This window comes from Vicugna pacos, chromosome 19 (genome assembly GCF_048564905.1).
Source record: "Vicugna pacos chromosome 19, VicPac4, whole genome shotgun sequence".
In the NCBI taxonomy this organism is placed as follows: Eukaryota; Metazoa; Chordata; class Mammalia; order Artiodactyla; family Camelidae; genus Vicugna; species Vicugna pacos.
In genome coordinates, this window is record NC_133005.1 from 46,567,971 (window position 1) to 46,586,169 (window position 18,199).

The 18,199-nt window shown below is 60.8% G+C and overlaps 1 protein-coding gene across 1 annotated transcript; it reads left to right on the forward strand.

Annotated features, from left to right (window-relative positions):
* Window positions 1-15,396: 15,396 nt before the first annotated feature.
* Window positions 15,397-17,469, forward strand: ABHD16B (abhydrolase domain containing 16B). The gene has a single exon (XM_031687603.2). The coding sequence runs from the start codon at window positions 15,873-15,875 to the stop codon at window positions 17,283-17,285; it is 1,413 nt and encodes a 470-aa protein (XP_031543463.2). The 5' UTR covers window positions 15,397-15,872; the 3' UTR covers window positions 17,286-17,469.
* The last annotated feature ends 730 nt before the right edge of the window (window positions 17,470-18,199 follow it).

Below are 18,199 nucleotides of genomic sequence, written 5' to 3' on the forward strand. Positions count from 1 at the left end.
GCAGGGTGGGGAGGGAGGCCAGGTCCAGCCTAGGCAGGCCCGGGTTGAGGGGCTGTGGGCGGAGCTGGAGCCTGTTCCTGGGGCTCTGTGAACAGCTTGGCCTGACCACCTACCTTGGCCTGTCCTGGCCACTTTGCCACACTCCCCACCAGGCCTCTCTTGGGGCCACCAGCTTTCCCCAGCCCCAGGCAGGCTAGCCCTCGGGCCTCCACTGTCTGAGGCCAGTCTAAGCTCAGAGGGTGGCACGGGGCTCCCTCACTGGGCCAGCCAGTTCCTTTATCTTCTCACCCTGCAGTGAGAAGGGTCCTCTGGTGGTCCCAGACTTCGCCTTGCCACCCCCTCTTCCTTCCTGAATCCCCCTTTCCCTGTTTATCCTGTGGTCCTTGTGGAGGCTTCATCTGAAGATGCTCCCGTCCTCCCCGCCCCCACCCCGCATCTGGTCTCCACAGCCTCGGCTTCCCCTGAGCGCACAGCAGGCACCCTATCCAACTGGCACCTCATCTGGCCCTGGGAGGAAAGGGGAGCCAGGGCCCGGCTGAGCCAGGAGGCAATACTGCCTGCCACAGGTGTGGGCCTAGGGCTGTAATTCCATCTCAGGCGGGCTCTGGAAACTGGGAGGCCACAGGGGACCAGGCAGTCAGCACTGGAGCAGGGCAGGGGGGCCGGGGGCCGGGGGCCTCCGTCCCCGCTGGGGGAGTGCAGCTGCTCCCCAGGGCCACGGCTACCACAGCTCGCGTTGCAGGAGCTGGTGATTGCTGCAGATAGTCACAGCAGGGAAGGGGACACCGGGCTCTCCCCAGCATCCTGCGAGGTCAGGATGCGAATGCGTGCACTGGAGGCTATGTCACCAGAGCCTGATCGAGCACCGTCCTGGGAGGAAAGGGGGACGGGCACGTTCCCTGAGCCCCTCCTCTGTGCAGGAGTCTCCCAACGTGGCATGGCCCGATGGGGCAGGGCTTGCCCAGGGTCACCTGGCCCACTTATTGTGCTAGGGGATGGGAGGAGGAAGAGGAAACGGAGGTGATGGGGGGGCTCTGTCCTGCAAGGTCCAGGCCCTGCCCCCACCAGAGGAGGGTTTTCAGGGTCCCCTAGGCGGGCTTGGAGGGGCCTGGGCCCTGTAACCCTGCCTGCTGCCTTGACTCAGCCATGTACCATCCGCTCGCTCACCCCACAGCTCTCATGGAGCATATGGAACCTGCCACATGCCGGGATGGCCTAAGTCTGGAAAGCAAGACAAAATTCCTCACATTCTGGGACAGAGCCAGCGATGAACAGGTCAGCCAGGAGACCAACTGGAGCCTCCCGATGGCAAAATGGACCCGAGAAGATGGCTCCACAGAGAAAGGACTGACACCAGGGCCAAGGCAGGGAAGACACAGGGCAAGTGTGTAGCAGTGCTGGTGGAATGGGGCAGGACACAGGACACGGGAGCTGATGGCCAGAGCTGGGACCACCTGAGCATCACAGTAACATTATGCTGGATGTCACACAAAGTATGAAGCTGTCCCCACGAGGGTGTGCCGACATGAATGCCCAACAGGAGGACTCCAAGGGGCACCCTCCAGGAGGTGGAGGGGAACCCCACACACATCCTGAGGGTGGGCACCCCTGAATAAGAAAGCGAAAAGGGAAAGGGAGGGGCTTTACCATGGAGGAAACTGGCAGGCAGCACCCTCTCCGGTGACCAAGTGAGCGTCACCAGGGATGTCACGGGACGTCAGTCCCCTGGTGGGATGTGACGGATGAGAAGGGCACCTCTCCTCTGCTTGTTCTTCCCCAAATTCATGACCCAGGTCTAATCGTGAGAAAACACATCAGAGAAACCCAGACGGAGGGACATTCTGCAAACACCTGACCGGTTCCCCTCAAAACTGCTGAGGCCATGAAACAAGGGACATCTGAGAAACGGTCCCAGCCCAGGAGTCTGAGGAGACGGGCCAACTCTGCAATGGGGTGCCCCAGGTTGGGTCCTGGAGTGGGAGAGGGACACGGGTGGAAAAACTGGTGAAATCCAAACAGGGTCTGGGCTGCACTTGAGAAAGCTGCCTTGGTGATGCTCACTGATAACTTAGGGGGGCCTGAGCTGAGTGAGGGGCACACAGGGGCTCTCAGGACTTCCAAGTGTCCCCACCTCTCCAGATACCTAAAACCCTTCCAAAATAAAAGGACCCAACCAACCAGTGGAACAAACCTCCTCCCTCCGGACAAGGGCTCGGTCCTCGTTCTCACTTCCGAAGGTGGCCTCAGGCACTCCCCTCTCCTGCTCACTGAGGTATCCAGTGTGTCCTAGGCAGGGGCCAGGGCAGAGCCCCACCCTCAGAACGCTTGGGCCCTGGGGGGTCCGACAAGCCGTGCCTGGAGGGCCACCCTGGTCCTGGCTTCAGCTTGGTCTCCTTCTCCAGCCAGCCTCAATCTCAGACCCCTACTAGTCCACCAGCACTCTCCTCACCTCAGCTGAGGGTGGGGACACTAGGGTCCATTCTCTGGGACCCATTCTTCAGGTCCCCACTAAGATGGAGCAAGATGACCTCCACCCCTGCCCAGGTGAGGTCAGCCTCTAATGGACCCTCCCCCATCCCCACACAGCTCGATAGTGAAGCCAGCCCCACCCCAGCTGGTGACGCTCCTTCCTGGGAGGCCCCACACAGCTCAGCCTGCAGGTCAGCCCAGCCTGGGGGAGAGGGAGCATCCGAGACTAAGCAGAATAAGCCTCTCCAGCCACTGCTGGTGCCTGGGGCACCCCCGGACCACTCAGCCTGCTCAGATGGCCTCTGCCCCGTCCCTTACCACCCCCGCCCCCAGACGCATACCTGCTTTGGAAGAGAGAGACTGCTGGTGAGGGGGCACCATGCCCACCCTCAACTTCACCCAACACCAGCTTCACAGGCGGGGCCTAGACGCAGCAGCTCTTCCCGCCCCAGGGCCTTTGCACCTGCTGATCCCTCAACCTGGAAAGCCTTTCCTGCTCCTACCACCTGGTGGTTCTCAGCCACCCCTGAGGACTCACTCCCAACCCTGACCGCCCTGCTGCCAAGACAGCTGCCCATGCTTGCTCGGGGAGGGGGCCCACCCAGATGGGGCCCTGCTTTGGCCTAATGCCTGCCCCTCTGGAGGGTCCTTCACCCTCTCCCTGTGCTCCACGAAGGCGGGGCCACGTCAGACTCCCTTTTGTGTCCTGAGTCCTGAGGGCCCAGCCTGGACAGAACTGGGACCACCCCCTGATGTGTGATTTCAGATGGGTCACTTGCTTCCCTGAGCCGCAGTCTGCACCTGAAGAACCTACCTGACCAGCAAAGTGAACAAAAAACCAGCCCCAGAAGAAGCTACCTTTCTCATCAGCACCGTTACTTAACAGTCACCAGGGCGAAGCAGCTACGATCAAGGGGCCCCGCCAGCGGGGCTGCTGAAGCCAGCTCCTTGGGTGTCCCATGGGCCCTCCTTCCTCTGGGGTCTGGGCTGAGTTGTCCCAGGGTGCGGCTAGGAGCCGCAGGCAGAGCTGGCAGACTCTGGGAAGGGGCTGTGTTGGAGGAAAGGTCTCTGCATGCTGGGGAGCTGGGCAGCTTCTCATGGTCGCCTGGTCCAGTATGAGAGAGAGCTGGGGGCAGGTATCCCTCCACTGGGCCCTCACCCCTACACACGCAGGATACATTCAGAGGGAAAACTCTGGGGAGGGCTCTGGAGGGGGCTTGGGGCCTTGGCCGAGGCCTTGAAAGAAGGGGATGCCCCTGCCTGGAGTGGAGCTGCTGGAAGGAGCCGGAAGGAGCAGCCATCCCACCTGGTTTGAATGCCACAGCCCCAGAGCTGGCCGGGGTCCGGGCACCTCAGAGCCCCTCTCCCTGTAGTCACGCGGGAGGCTCTGTCGTGCAGGAGTGGTCTTGCTGCCACGGGCTGCGTGGGGCTCCAGTCCCTCCTCCCACTGGGGGTCCCGGTGCCGGGGTGGTTTACAAAACCAGAGCCTGGAGGCCTTATCAGACCACAGGTTTTCCTGAGGAAGGAAGGGTGGGTGTGGGCCTCCGGGATGGGGCGCCTCCTCTGGGCGCGCCGGGCCTGGCCGAGGGCACATGGGCGCTGCCCTCCCGGGGGGGAGGATAGCCTCTCCCTCGGACACCCTACCCTAAGCCCTAGCCCCGCCAAGGACAATCACAAGGAGGGAGAGGCCCAGGCCAGGGCTCGAGTTTCAGGAACTCTAGGTGCACACGGGAAATTACAGGCAGATTCTAGCCTTTCTGGGAGTGTGCGCAGTGCCCCCGTCAGATTCTCGGAGGGGCCATTCACCCCGCAGCTCCACTCCTGGGGGGCCCAGTGGAAATATGGACTCACCAAAAACCATGTACCAGAGCATCCAAAGCCACCCTCTTTGTACTAACCCCAAAGTGGAAAAACCCAAACGCCTACCAGTGCCAGGGCATGAAGTGAGGTGCAGCCTGTTACACAGGGGACACTGGGCAGCCGTGAGGATGGCCCCCTGTGACTCCCAGCACCACTGCAGACTCGCTCCCATGACAGGCCACCTTCAGAGACAGGTGGGATGGCGGGCCGACGGGATCCAACGTGACGGCCTTTGGAACGTGGGCCCAAGGGGCCTCTGGGCCGTGTCCTGTCCTCTTGTTCCAGCTGCAGTGACAAGACGCACTCAGTTTATGGAAATTCATGAAATACACACTCAAGGTATGTGCACTTCTCAGTTTGCATGTGGTTCTTCAATAAGAAGCCATATAAAACCGCTAGATCCTCCACTGACCCCTCCCTGAGGAAAGATGGTTCCCCAGGTTGTCTATCCTCGCCCCTCCAGCCCCGTGTGACTCCCTGCCTGGGGCCTCCAGGGAAGGCCCCGGGACCCTTTGCTGGGGGGCAGGGAGGGCAGCAGACGGGATGGCAGCCCTGGGGGATGTGCTGGTGGAGGCCCTGGGGCCCCTCCCACTCTGGGGACTGAGACTCGGGCCAGGCTGACTGCCCAGGGCCTTCTCTGTCTTGCTCAAGAGTCAGGCCCAGAGGAGCCAGGCAGGGTGGGGGTCCCTGAAGCCTCACAGGTGGGGCCAAACGGATACGGGGTCCGCCCTGCTGGAGCCGGGCTGGCTGGCCTTGGAGCGCTGGCAAGGGCCTGGGGGACAGCCCGCTGCCTGCTGGGCTGGGGGTGTCTCCCTCCTCCTCCTCCCTCCCCTGCAGGGGCCTCTACCCCTTCCGCTGCCAGAGGCTGGGGGCTATTTTTAACTCACTGAGCTGCTCCTGCTGAAGGTGGACAGAGCCCTGGGAGGAAGGAGGGCAAGAGAGAAGGCCTGACAGCTGCCTTCCTGCCCCCACCTCTCCCGGGGTCCCGGCTTTCTCGGGGGACTGGCCATTCTTGATCTTAGAGAGGAACCAGCACACCACCCCACAAATATATACATACATGAAGGCCATACAGATACCCCAAGATTCAACCACACGCCTGGGAGTCAGACTCACACGCACGCACGCACGCACGCACGCACACACACACATACATGCATGTCCCGGGACCTGCTTAGAAACATACCAGATGCACTGAGACCTGGGAGACAAACCCAGACTCACAGCGATGGCCAGTCAGCCCCATCCCACCTGGACACATGAACACAAGCACGCTGTAGGGCAGAGAGGACCCCGGGGCACACGCATAGATCGTGTGGGGGAGGGGCATGCAGGTGGGGGCACTCGGCCCCTCTGCCCCTGCCGCCAAGTTCCAGCCCAGTTTCCCTGCAGCCTGCTGGGGCCTGAGCTCCTGGAGGCTCTCAGCACCTTCCCTCTAGAGATTCCCCACCGTGGCCTCACTCGCCCCCAGATGAGGGGCAGGATTGTGGCAGGAGCCGCCTAGCTTCGCCCCCACATTCCACCCACGCTTTTTCAGGACCGGAAACCGGAGAGAGGGATGGGGGAGGCGGCCCACGGAGCTGTAGCCTCAGAGCACGCTCAGCCCCTTCCCTTCCCTTGCCCTGCTCCCCACTTCCCCTCTCCTCCCCCGCCTTTGTTCCCTGGAGCAGCTCCTCACCACCCCAGCAAGGAACTGGAGTCTGTCCTGGGAAAGCCCAGGTGCTGGGCTGGGGCCTCTGTCTCCTGCATCTGGGTCTAGGGGGAGGAGGGAGCTGAGAGTGACAGATGGGGCTCAGACCCATGGGGCGGGGGCGGGCCGGCAGGCTTCCAACTCCTCTCCACCCCACACCCCCACCTCTGCCCCTGGAGGCCCCGGAGGGATGGAGGAGGGCGGAGAGCCGGCCTGGAGGACAGGACATCCTCTTGGCAGGACACAGGACGCCAGGCCGGAGGTTCCCAGCCCCAGTCAAGGCCACAGGGGGGAAAAGGTCACTGGGGCCTGGGGCTCACCAGCTCCAAAATGGGCTGGTGCACTGGTAGCTGGTCCAAGCTGCTTCAAGCAGTGACTTCGGAGAGGACAGCAGAGCCAGCCCCGATGAAACACCCCAGTCCCTGACCCCCTCCACCCCACATGGCACCAGCCCCAGGGCCCCCCTCTCAGGGAGTTCCACACCCTGACCCCCTCCACCCCACATGGCACCAGGCCCGGGGCCCCCTCTTGGGGAGCTCCACAGAGCACGGGGACCAGCAGGCTGGGGGGTCACTGTCACTTGCACCATGGGGAGCCACCAGCCCACAGGTTTGCCTTCACCTCCCCACTCGGGAGCCCCCTCCCCCAGGTGACTCCGGGGGCCACTGCCCTAGAGAACAGACCTCAGACTGGCCCTGGCGTGCCCTTGCCCAGGACTGGACGCCTAGGGGCAGTCCCTCTGGGTCAAAGGCTTCGGGGACCCCTTGCTCCTGCACGTCTTCCTGCAGCGGGCAGCAGCAGAGCCTGGCCTTTCCTGAGCTGGCACTGTCGGCCCAGACTGGCTGGGAGTTTTGCTCACTGGCCTGGGAGGTGAGGCTCCCAAGAGGTCACCACATCCAAGCTGCCCGATCTAGGGTGCCCCCTGGGCTGTGCCTGTTGCCGTGGTGAGCCCAGACCAGTGCACTCTGCCTGCTGGGGAGGTCGGGCCTGTCCCACCCCTCCTCCCACACCAGTCTCCTGGCTTCACCCTGACGCCCAGCACTAGTGCTGACTGGTCATCCAGCGGAGCTTCTACCAGTCTGTCCTGGTTACCTGAGTGGGAGACAATGTCTCATCTAAAAACAGTCTACAGGGATGAGCTTCCTCAACCCTCCTGCACTGCTGGTGGGAGTACAGATTGGCACAGCCACTGTGGAGGACAGTATGGGGGTTCCTTAAAAAACTAAAAGTAGACTTACCATGTGATCCAGCAATCCCACTCCTGGGCATATAGCCGGAGAAAAATAAAATTCAAAAAGACCCCAATGTTCACAGCAGCACTATTTACAATAGCCAAAACATGGAAACAGCCCAAATGTCTGTCAAGAGATGACTGGATAAGAAGCTGTGATACGTATACATAGTGAAATACTACTCAGCCATAAAAAAGAATAAAATAATGCCATTTGCAGCAACATGGATGGACCTGGAGGTCATCATTCTAAGTGAAGTAAGCCCGAAAGAGAAAGAAAATTGCCATATTATATCACTTACATGTGGCACCTTTAAAAAAAGGACACAAGTGAACTATTTATTATTTATAGCTTAGATGAGTGATTTCTTGAATGTGTGTGAGCACGTTTGACTGTCCTTTATGACTGGATTACTGTATTCCGTTGATTTTTATTTTGCGTTTGGCTGTATTCCTTTGATACTATGTAAGTTTGGGGGAGGGTCTAGCTCAGGGGTAGAGTGCGTGCTTAACATGCATGAGGTCCTGGGTTCAAGCTCCAATCCCTCCTCTAAAAATAAATAAATAAACCTAATTACCCACCCCACCCCCAAAAAAGTTTATTAAAAAAAAAAGAAGCTAAAGCTCTAAACTGTTCTGAGAAACAATGATCAGTACAATATGTAAACTAAAAAAATACGTGCAGTATATTGTGCATATGTATTTACATGCAATATATCGTATATGTGCAGTTAAATTGTAACAATAAAACTGAAAAGTGAGAATAACAAAAAACAAACAAAAAAGAAATGAGTTTTCTCAACACACAGCTCGAGTCTGCATCTGCCTCTATTTACCTGAGTTAAAATCACCAAAGGGGCTTTAAGCATGGAGTTGCCACGTGACCCAAGAGAAATGACACCTCTGCCGAGAAGCCAGCACCAAAACCCAGCTCTGTCTCCTTCCCCATCACCTTCCCTCCTTCCATTTTCCTTGGTTCCACTCACACTCTTTATCTCTTTTTAAAAACTAGCCTTTATTAGAGTACATTTTTTTTGCTTTTTTTGGGGGGAGGTATTAGAGTATAATTTACATACGATGATATTCACCAATTTTAAGCAATTTGATGAGCCTTGACAAGCCTGTAATCATGTAACCACCCCACTAGCGTGGCGTCTGTGGCCACAGCCCGGCTCATGCACAGCTGGGCCATCTCACTAAGCCCTTCGCTCCAGGAACAGCCCTCCTTTCTCCCAGACACTCAGCCTTCCCCTCTCTTTGGCTTCCTTCTCGTCTGCTTTGATTTTATATCTTGTCCCAAAACTACTGGACGTCTGAGCATGTCCATCCTCTCCTGCCATCTCCTTCTCCTTGCTAACACCCCAGCCACTGCTCTTTGCTGAGAAATCAACCCAGAGGATTGGCACCACCAGGAAGCAGACCTGGAATGGACCCTCGACACTCCTGGACTCCCTGTGTTTCTCCCGGGCCACTGGGCCCTGCCGGCTCCCACGCCTGGCCCTCCCTGCCTTCTGGAGCCTTCCTCCAGCATTAACCCCGCCCCGCCTCCAGCCCTTCCTCCTCGAAGCAGTGACCACTCTGAAATGCAAGCCTGAGTCTGGAACTCTCTTGCCAAGAATCTTTCAGTGGCTCCTGAGCAGTGGCTTCTTTTCCTGCTCCTGATCCTCTCCCCAGGGTCCTGCCCTATTGCCCCAACTCTCGGCCTCACTCCTGCACCCCTCCCAGGCTCCAGCCACACTGGCCTCGTTCTTATTCGCCTGAGATGCCAAGTTTCCTTCAGCCCCTGCGCCTCTCCCAGGCCAGGCACCTCACGCCACAGTCTCACTCACGACCAATTGTGAGCCACCCCTCTGGTCTCAGCGCCTGACACCCCTCCCCCATCCCCACCCCCTGGGTGTTCACCCCCTGAGAAGCCTTCCTTTAGGTTAAACCCTTACATGTGCCCAGCTAGCACCCTGGGGACCACACCACGCTCAGCCCTGTCCCCAGCCACTAATCCTGCAGGCCCTCAAGGAATGGTTCCTGCCAGGAAGGGCCGGGGTGGGGGGGGACTGGAGGGTGGGGTGGTTCAGCTCATCACAGGCACAGAGAATGACTGAGGGAGAAAGAACCACCTTCATCCGGCCCTCCTGGTGTCCAAGACAGGACCCCAGACCAGGCTCGGACAGCTGTCGTCAGCTGGGGTACGGGGAGCCTACCTGGGGTGCTGAGGGACCCGGGAGACTCCTGCCCTGTGCAGGTCCCTCAGGCATCACCTGGGACTTTCCGGGGCTGTGCCACTGATTAAGACTTTGCTGGTGGGGCCGAGGCACTCGGGCATTTCCTGCCCAGCCTCACTCCCTGAGGCCCTAGCCCTGTGGCCCTGCTCCTTCCTCCCCCGCCTGGGGGCTTTCCACAGAGCCTGAGGCCCCGCTATTTTTAGCTGAAGGAGAGGGGCCAATTCTTGGCCCCACTGCTTCCCCTGAGGGAGCTGGGCAAAAGTGGGGTGGGGTTGGCCCCCCCCCCCCCCGCAGCCTGTTCGTTCTTCCCTGCCCCCAACCTCCCAAGCCAGGGTCCACCTGGGCAGCCCAGGTGGCTGGTGCATGAGGATGTCCAGGGCCTGGGCTGGAGCCCTGGGGTGAGGTGGACGCAGGGCCTGGGTGGGCTACCGCCCACTTCCTGTGGCCTCACCCCTGCATCAAAGGCCGCTGCGGGCCTGTGGTCACTCCCAGCTCCCACGCAGCCGGAGGGGCGGGGCCGGCGCAGGAACCCCTGGCAGCTGAGTCCTGCTCCCGGTAGCTTCAAAGCAGCAGGGTGGGCAGCCCTGCGGTTAGTGCAGATCCCGGGGGCAGGGTGGGGGACAGGAAGGGGGGATAACGGGGCTCTCTCCTCTGCTTCTTTGCCCTGCCCACTCCATGGCCTTCCTGGGTGGGCTCAGGGCAAAGGCCCAGGCGCTTTCCTGGCCCTCAGATCCTGTCCTGGAGCGGGACTGCCTTGGTGGGGGGTGCCTTCGTGACTGCACCATGTGTGTGGGATCCAAGCGGGGTCACCCCACAGTGCAGCCCCCTAGAGAAGCCACAGGAATCAAAGTGGGGGCACCCTGGGGCCCCGGAGGTCCCCGGCTGCGGTGAGGCCAGGCGGACAAGCTTCCCTTTCTTCCCTGCCTTCTCCCTCCCTGCTCGCCCCACTTTTCTGCCTGAAGTGGGGGCAGCGGGAAGGGGAGGGGACAGGGGAAGAAGGGCTTGCCTGTCTGGGCCCGCCCTGGAGCGGCCCCTGCCCCCACCCACCGCAGAGGTGGGCTGGCCAGGCTGCAGTGGGCTTGACCTCACGCCAGCTCCCTGAGGACCAAGGACTGGCAGGGAAGTGGGGTGGGGGCGCCAGAGCCTCCAAGCAGCCGCCCCAGAGCTCAGCAGACGTGAGAACAGACAGTGCCTGTGAGCAAGTTGGGGGAGGAAACTTCCAGGGTCCCCTGGGGTCAGCTCCAGGACAGTTGCCATTTTTAATCTGCGCAAGAGACTTAGAAGGAGCCGCGAGGGCTGTAACCTAGATCCACTCAGAGCCGGCCCCGGAGGTGAGGCCCCAGAACAGTCCCTGCCCCAAGCTGTGTGCCCCCAAGGGCAGAGGGACCCTGGCCGACTTTGCCCTGTCCTGCCAGAGACTGAGCTCACTGTGGCCCTCCCAGCCAAGGTCCAAGGTAGCCTTACAGGGTCTGCCTGCTCTGGGCTGGCTTGGCCCCACCCCCAGCCTCCAGGCCCTTACCTCCCTTCTCCTCCACTCTTGGGTGCGGGTAGGGGGGCCCCAATCTAGGGACCTGAAGGAGCCCCACTCATGAGCCTGCAGCCCTAGTGCCTGGGCTGAAGCGAGAGCTAGCTTCAGTCCACCCATCAGGGCAGGTGGGAGACCCGTGCCCCAGGAAGACTGCCCTCCGTATCAGGCACGGGGTGTCCTGGAGGTGCTCTCTGGCTCTCTGGGTTCCCCACCCGGTCCAGTCCTCCTAGACACTTTGTGCTGGCCCAGGCTGTCTCTCAGATCTGTGCCCTCCCCCCAACTCTGAGACCCCACCTCCACCCCCAACCCCCTAACTGCTTCTCCACTCTTGGGGTGCCTGCCTGGACCCAGGAGACTCAGGGTGCTGCCCAGGGGTGCAGTGGGGGATTCCCAGTAATGCCCACCCTGCTGGTGCTAGGATGGGGACTCCCATCATCCTCCCATTCTCCAAGGGCCACTATGTGGGCTGCTGCTTCACAGACACATCTCCCACCTTCCACAGGCCTCACCACCCTGTTAAAAATGTGACCTGGGGGAACCAGGAAAGGTGACCTCTGTGCCCTGGTGTAATCAGAGCCCCAGAAGAGCAGAAGAGAGGCTATACCGGGAAACGCGGCCACCTGCCACCATCGCTGGTTTTTGGGGTCGCATGTCGAAAATTTGTAGCATCCAGAGAGCCTAAGACCTGGCTCTTACCATCGCCCCATTCTTCCCCTTCCCAGGGCCGGGACTGGCCCTCCGAGGCCCAGAGGTCCAGGCCTTAGTTTCCATCCAGCCACCACAAAGCCGGCTGGCTGGCACCAGGGTCCCACAGGTGAGGGGCCTCTAAGTGGCAAGGAGCGAAAAGCAGGACCGGATTGCTGACTGGCTCCTGGAGCCTGGCCTGGTCAGCAGGTCAGGATCAGTCAACACTCATTAAACTTATCCCCACACAGACTGACAAATACTAAAACACCAAGCTGCCTCACGCAACTCACAGGCCAGCACAAGCTTTTGGAAAAGTAACCTGGCCACACCCAGGCACACTCTTAGGAAACTGATTTGCAGGGAAAGCACTGACCTGCAAGGGTCCTCGGACAAGTGTGCTTGTGGCAGCTAAGGCTGATGAGAAAGATCCAGAACCTGGGTATGCACCAGCTGAGGGGACACAGGGGCCATCCTAGTCAGGACAGCATGTTGTGCGTGTTCGTGGGCAAATACAGGAAGGTTGACATTGGCATCTCTGGGCACCAGAGCGAGCTCGACAAGGACAGTCATCCTTCCCACACTGTCCTCCTGGCTGCACTGAGCCTATGTTACATTTTGAACAACAGAAGGAAGCCCCGCTTCACATCAAACTCTGTGCTGGGTGCCGCGGTGGTAGAGGGGCTCCCAGGCTGGAGTGACACTGGGCCCCCAATGTGTAGTGACCCTTCTGAGTCGGGTATGGGGCCCCAGGGACCACCCAGGAGCAGGGCTGTGGCCCACACAACGCCAGGGGGCACTGCGCACACACTGGAGTCTGCATACATGGTGCAGACTGTGTCCCCCCAGAGGCCTGAGCCCCAGCGAACTGGGCCCCCATTAGATTGGCCTGTAGGGCTCTCGACCCCGACCCAGGCTTTCCCGTGATGGGGGCCTCGTGTGTGGGGAGGCTGAGACCGACACTGCAGGAAGGCAGGAAGGAGGCGGCCGGTAGGGCATCATGCCCCCACAGCCCCACCACCCTTGAGGGGGGCAGTTCTCTCTGATTCCAGATGTTCAGCAGCTGTCCCGGCCACTTCCGCCCCTTCTCTGACCCTGCATCCGCCAGGAAGCATCCCCTCCTGTCCTCGGGCTCCGAGCCACCCCCCACCTTCCCGGCACCCCATTTCCTGAGCAGAGGCGTTTCTGCAGACTCAGCTCCCCCCCCCCCGCGGGCCGCTTCAGCTTTCCCAAGGCCGGCCGGCCCGGACACCCTCTACCAGGGGCTGGGACCTGGCCCCTGCCCGACCCTCCAGCCTCTGGGACTGGTTTTCTCTCTCTCCCTCCCTTCCTTTTCTGAGGTTGGCAGCATAAATCAGGGCCTCCAGGGAAGCTGAGCAGAAGGGCCAGGAGGGAGCCTGCCTCAGTGGGGGAGGGTGGGAGCCCTGTGGGGTGAAGGCCAGAGGTCACAGAGCCCAGCAGGCTGGAGGGGGGCAGGGAATGCATGCTCAGTGTCTGCCTGTTGGACACTGGGAGTAGCCTCCTCTGTCTGAGAGCAGAGAACCAGGGACACAGCCCCACTTTCCCTGAGCAGACGTGGGGGCGGGCACAAGAGGTCACTGCTGTTGCAGCTGGTCCAGTCTGAGGGGTTCTTCTGGTGAGGGGACAGCACGAGGAGGGCTCCCTTCCTGCCACATGCCTTCCCATCTCAACAGAGCTGCTGGTTCTGGGACACCCGTGCTCCCGTGGGCTGGGGGCAGGACTAGGGGGTGGTCAGGGGCCGGCTAAACACAGGGTGAGGGCTCCAGGGGGCCAGCAGCTCCAGACTGCTGACCTCTGGCCCTCAGAATCCGGTCTCTAGCTGCCCCACACCGGCCCCTGCTTCCTGCTGTCCGGGGGGAGCCAAGGCAGGTGGGCCTGGCTGCAGGAAAGCCTCTGCTTCCAAACATAAGCCTCAGAGCCAGCTGAGCTGGGAGACTGCCCCTAGGAGGATGCCACTCCTCCAAGCCCCATCTTTCCTCGGGGAATCAAAACAAAATGTGATGTGTCCAACATACTGTGTGGACAGTCCTGCAGGACACCCCACCATGTACCCCTGCATCTGCCTGGGTTTTGGCTGAGGACCAGCAGGGCCCTCTGCCCTGTTGCTGGGGGTCACTCCTGAGGACTCAGAAAATGAGCCTGGAGCCTCTGGGTCTGCACTCCCCTCCCCTGGCCAGGATAGACAGCACCTGAGTTTATGAAAAGGTTCCTAAGAGGGTAAAAGCCCCCACCCTCCCCTCCCTCAAGGCTTCCATCTCTACCCCAAACCTCAGGGCCAGGATGGACATTTCAGGACGACAAGGACCACCAATCCCAGAGGGCAGCTCGGCCTATCCCTTGACCTCAGGTGTGGTACTTGTGGGCTCCCTTCCAGGGCAGTCCTCCCACTGCCCCTGCTGCCACCCAGGACCCAGGGAAGAGGGCAAGTGGTTGCAAGACAGAAGGAACTGTAGGGGAACCCTTGCCCAGGTGGGCCAGTGGACCTTTGGTCCTCAGGACCTGAGCAATGAGTGAAGCAGTCCAAGCTAGAGTAAGAGCTGGATAATCAGGAAAACTTGGAACTCAGCTGGCCTGGGGAAGGGGTGCTGGGAGTAGGGCTGCCAGACTTAGCAAAAAACAACCAACACATCTATGAACAGGATATCCAGTTGGGGTTGAATTTCAGATAAACAATATTTTAATATGAGGAAGACGTTTCATGCAATACTTAGGACATACTCATCCTTAAAAAGTATGAGTTGTTCATTTGAAATTCAAATTAAACTGGGTGTTCTGTATTTTACCAAAAAACACGGGTAGGGGGATAGTCAACCTTCTCCACTCACTCTGCTAATTAACCCCTCCTGCCCCCAAGCCCTAAGGACAGCAGCAGTCCTCAGCTCTGCTTTCCAAGCCTGGCAGGGCTGACTGGGACAGCAGTGGCCGTGACTCAGGTGCACAGGGCATGCCAGGCTCTGGAGCCCCCTACCCAGAGGGCTGGAGTCTCTGAGGCAGGCCTCTTGGGTTCTGAGGGCCTGGATGGCTTCTGTTGCGGGTCCAGGCAACAGCTGAATGAGCCCCTGGAACCTGGCTCTTCCCATGCTCCCCGCTAATAGACTCTAACCCTGCCCCCTCTGCTGGCAGGTGGACTGGCCCTCTCTGGTGCAGGAGAGAAAGGGGAACCCACCAGAGCCCTCCAGAAAAGAGGAAGGTACAGCTTGTGGGGTGGTTTGTAGGGGAGGAAGGCTCACCAGGGGCTGAAAATGAGGAACACTGGCTAGGCAGGACCCACCTGGGGAAGGCACCCATGGAAAGAGGATCTGGGACAGGCGGGGGTTTCCAGGCTGCACTCACCCCCTTCCTGGGAAGGATGGGGTGCAGGGGCAGGGGCCTAGGCAGTGGGCAAACACTGCCTTCCTGCTCCAGCAGCCCCACCAGCTAGCCTTGGCTGCTCCCCTGCACTGGGAAGGCTGGACAGGAAACTGCTACTCATAGTGGGTGCCATTCTCCCGGACCCCACCTGGTCTTTGCAGATGCTCACACAGCCTGATCCCCGGGGTGCTTCTTCCTGCCTCTGCTCCCTCTCCCGCAAGTGCAGGCACCTCAGGAGGTGGGACAGGGTCTCACAGCAAGCTGGTTCAGTGTGTGGGAAGCCATGCATTTTTCCAGCAAGATCCCAGCCACTGCCCCAGAAGAGGTTAGGGCTGTTCGACTTCTGGCCTGTCTGTCCACCTTCAGAGTGGGATGCTGCTCAGGTGTGGGTGGAGGTGGGCTTGGGTATGGGTGGGAGGCTGGTGTGGCAGGGCCCCCAAGAGGAGGCAGGCAGAAGGGTCTGGGGATGGTGTGGCGGCAGCGGAGTCCTAACGCTGTGTCCTGGGGGGCGGGGCATAACTTGAGGCCCACCACCCCCCGGGACCTTTTGTGCGCCCATCATGGGGTGTCGGCCTCTCTCCCAGCAACAGTGACTCACAAAGCTGGCCAGCGCTAGGCAGATGCCGCCTCCCCTGGGTCCTGGAAGGCCCAGGTCACAAAGGCCATTAGGGCCAAGCCCCCAGAAGGCACGTCCCAAGGCAGCCCTGTCCGCGCTCCCCTCTGCAGCTACCCGCAGGGCCGGGCCTAGGCCTCCCGCCGCGACCCTGGCCTGGCAACTGGGCGTTAGGGCTCGGTCCGTGCCTGGTGACCTCGAGGCCCATGTGCGTGGTCTGCTTCGTGAAGGCGCTGGTGCACGTGTTCAAAATTTACCTGACCGCCAACTACACCTACAATTTCCGCAGCTGGCCGGTGGACTTCCGCTGGGATGACGTGCGCGCCGCCTCCAGGGGTAGCAGCGGGCACCGCGCGCTAACGTGCGCAGCGGCTGCGGCGGGTGTGTGGCTGCTGCGGGGCGCGGCGCTGGGCGGGGACGCGCCGGGGCGGCCACTGCGCGGAGCGCGCGGCCAGGCGCAGTGCCTCCTGCAGCAGATCCGCGAGCTGCCCGGCCAGCTCGCCAGCTATGCGCTGGCCCACTCGCTGGGTCGCTGGCTCGTGTACCCCGGCTCCATGTTTTTGATGACGCGCGCGCTGCTGCCGCTGCTGCAGCAGGGCCAAGAGCGCCTCGTGGAGCGCTACCGCGGTCGGCGCGCCAAGCTGGTGGCCTGTGACGGCAACGAGATCGACACCATGTTCATGGACCGCCGCCAGCACCCGGGCAGCCACGGCCGTGGCCTACGCCTCGTCATCTGCTGCGAAGGCAACGCCGGCTTCTACGAGATGGGCTGCCTGTCGGCGCCGCTGGAGGCCGGTTACTCTGTGCTGGGCTGGAACCACCCCGGCTTCGGGGGCAGCACCGGCGCGCCGTTCCCTCAGCACGACGCCAACGCCATGGACGTGGTGGTCAAGTATGCGCTGCACCGCCTGCACTTCCCGCCTGCGCACGTGGTGGTCTACGGCTGGTCCATCGGCGGCTTCACGGCCACCTGGGCTACTATGACGTACCCAGAGCTGGGTGCGCTGGTGCTAGACGCCACCTTCGACGACCTCGTGCCGCTGGCGCTGAAGGTAATGCCCCAGAGCTGGAAGGGGCTGGTAGTGCGCACCGTGCGCGAGCACTTCAACCTCAACGTGGCCCAGCAGCTGTGCCGCTACCCTGGGCCTGTGCTGCTGCTCCGGCGCACACAGGACGACGTGGTCAGCACCTCGGGCCACCTGCGCCCCCTGCCGTCCGGCGACGTGGAGGGCAACCGCGGCAACGAGCTGCTCCTGCGCCTGCTGCAGCACCGCTACCCCGCCGTGATGACGCGCGAGGGCCTCGCCGTGGTGACCCGCTGGCTGCGCACCGGCAGTCTGGCGCAGGAGGCCGCCTTCTACGCGCGCTACCGCGTGGACGACGAGTGGTGCCTGGAACTGCTGCGCTCCTACCGCGCGCGCTGCGAGGACTTGCGGGAGGACAAGGAGGCCTGGGGGCCGCACGGGCTTGTCTTCCCTTGGCTGGTGGGCCAGGGCCTTAGCCCGCGGCGGCGCAGGCAGCTCGCGCTGTTCCTGGCGCGCAAACACCTCAAGAACGTGGAGGCAACTCACTGCAGTCCGCTGGAACCAGAGGACTTTCAGTTCCCCTGGAGACTGTAGATCGCGCCTTTGCGGGTCCGTTCCCCACACCCCCAAATTAGTAAATCTGGCCCTGCCTGGGGGAGGTTGGGGCAGCAGAGAGGGACCTGGTGCTCTCCCTTACTGGGGCATCCCTTTCTCGTCTTTCTCTTCCTCCCTCCCAGTCCATTCCCAGCTCCTAAAGGGTATGTAGAGATTAACCTGACCTAGTGTATGATGGTGGTTTGATCACCTCAAAAGGATGGCGGGAAGAGGGACGGTGGAACACCAGGAGGGGTCCTTCACCTGGCCTGGGTCGTGGCATGCTCTGGGAAAGATGAAGTGTTGAAGGGTCTGTGCAAGTCGCCCCTAGCTGTGAAGGGACATTAGCTTTGGAAGGCTATACAGGTCTTAGCAGCTGGACCTTCCCAGGAGTGTGATACTGCTGCTTCATAGGTTCTCCCCACCTCCCTTCCGCCAATCCCAGCTTCTACAGGACTCAGAGTAAGTGGCACATCAATGTGGGACTACAGTCACACCCGCACTGACCACTCATTGCTTAGTTCCTGACTCAGGGATGCAATTCAGAATGAGAGACAAGCCCTTTTTATTACCCATGTACATGAACTGCAAGAAACAGGGACTGCTTGCTGGCTGTCCCCAACCCTGGGGAACAGGGGCTGGTCAGGGTGGGTTGAGCTGGAAACTCTGGAAAAACTGAAAGGCAAGTGGGGCAGACATAACTGACAGGCCCAGAGCAAGACCTGGCCTTGATGCACCTGGGCTACTGCGAGCATAGGTAGGTACCTAAGGTAATGTAAAGTACCAGGAAGACCTATGGGGAGAAGGTGAGCTTTGAGCTGAGACAAGAAGAGGAGCTAGTCAGCTGACGAAGGGCTTTCAAACCTAGGGATAGGCACAAGCAGAGGGCTCGGCCGGAAGGAGGAGTGCTGTTC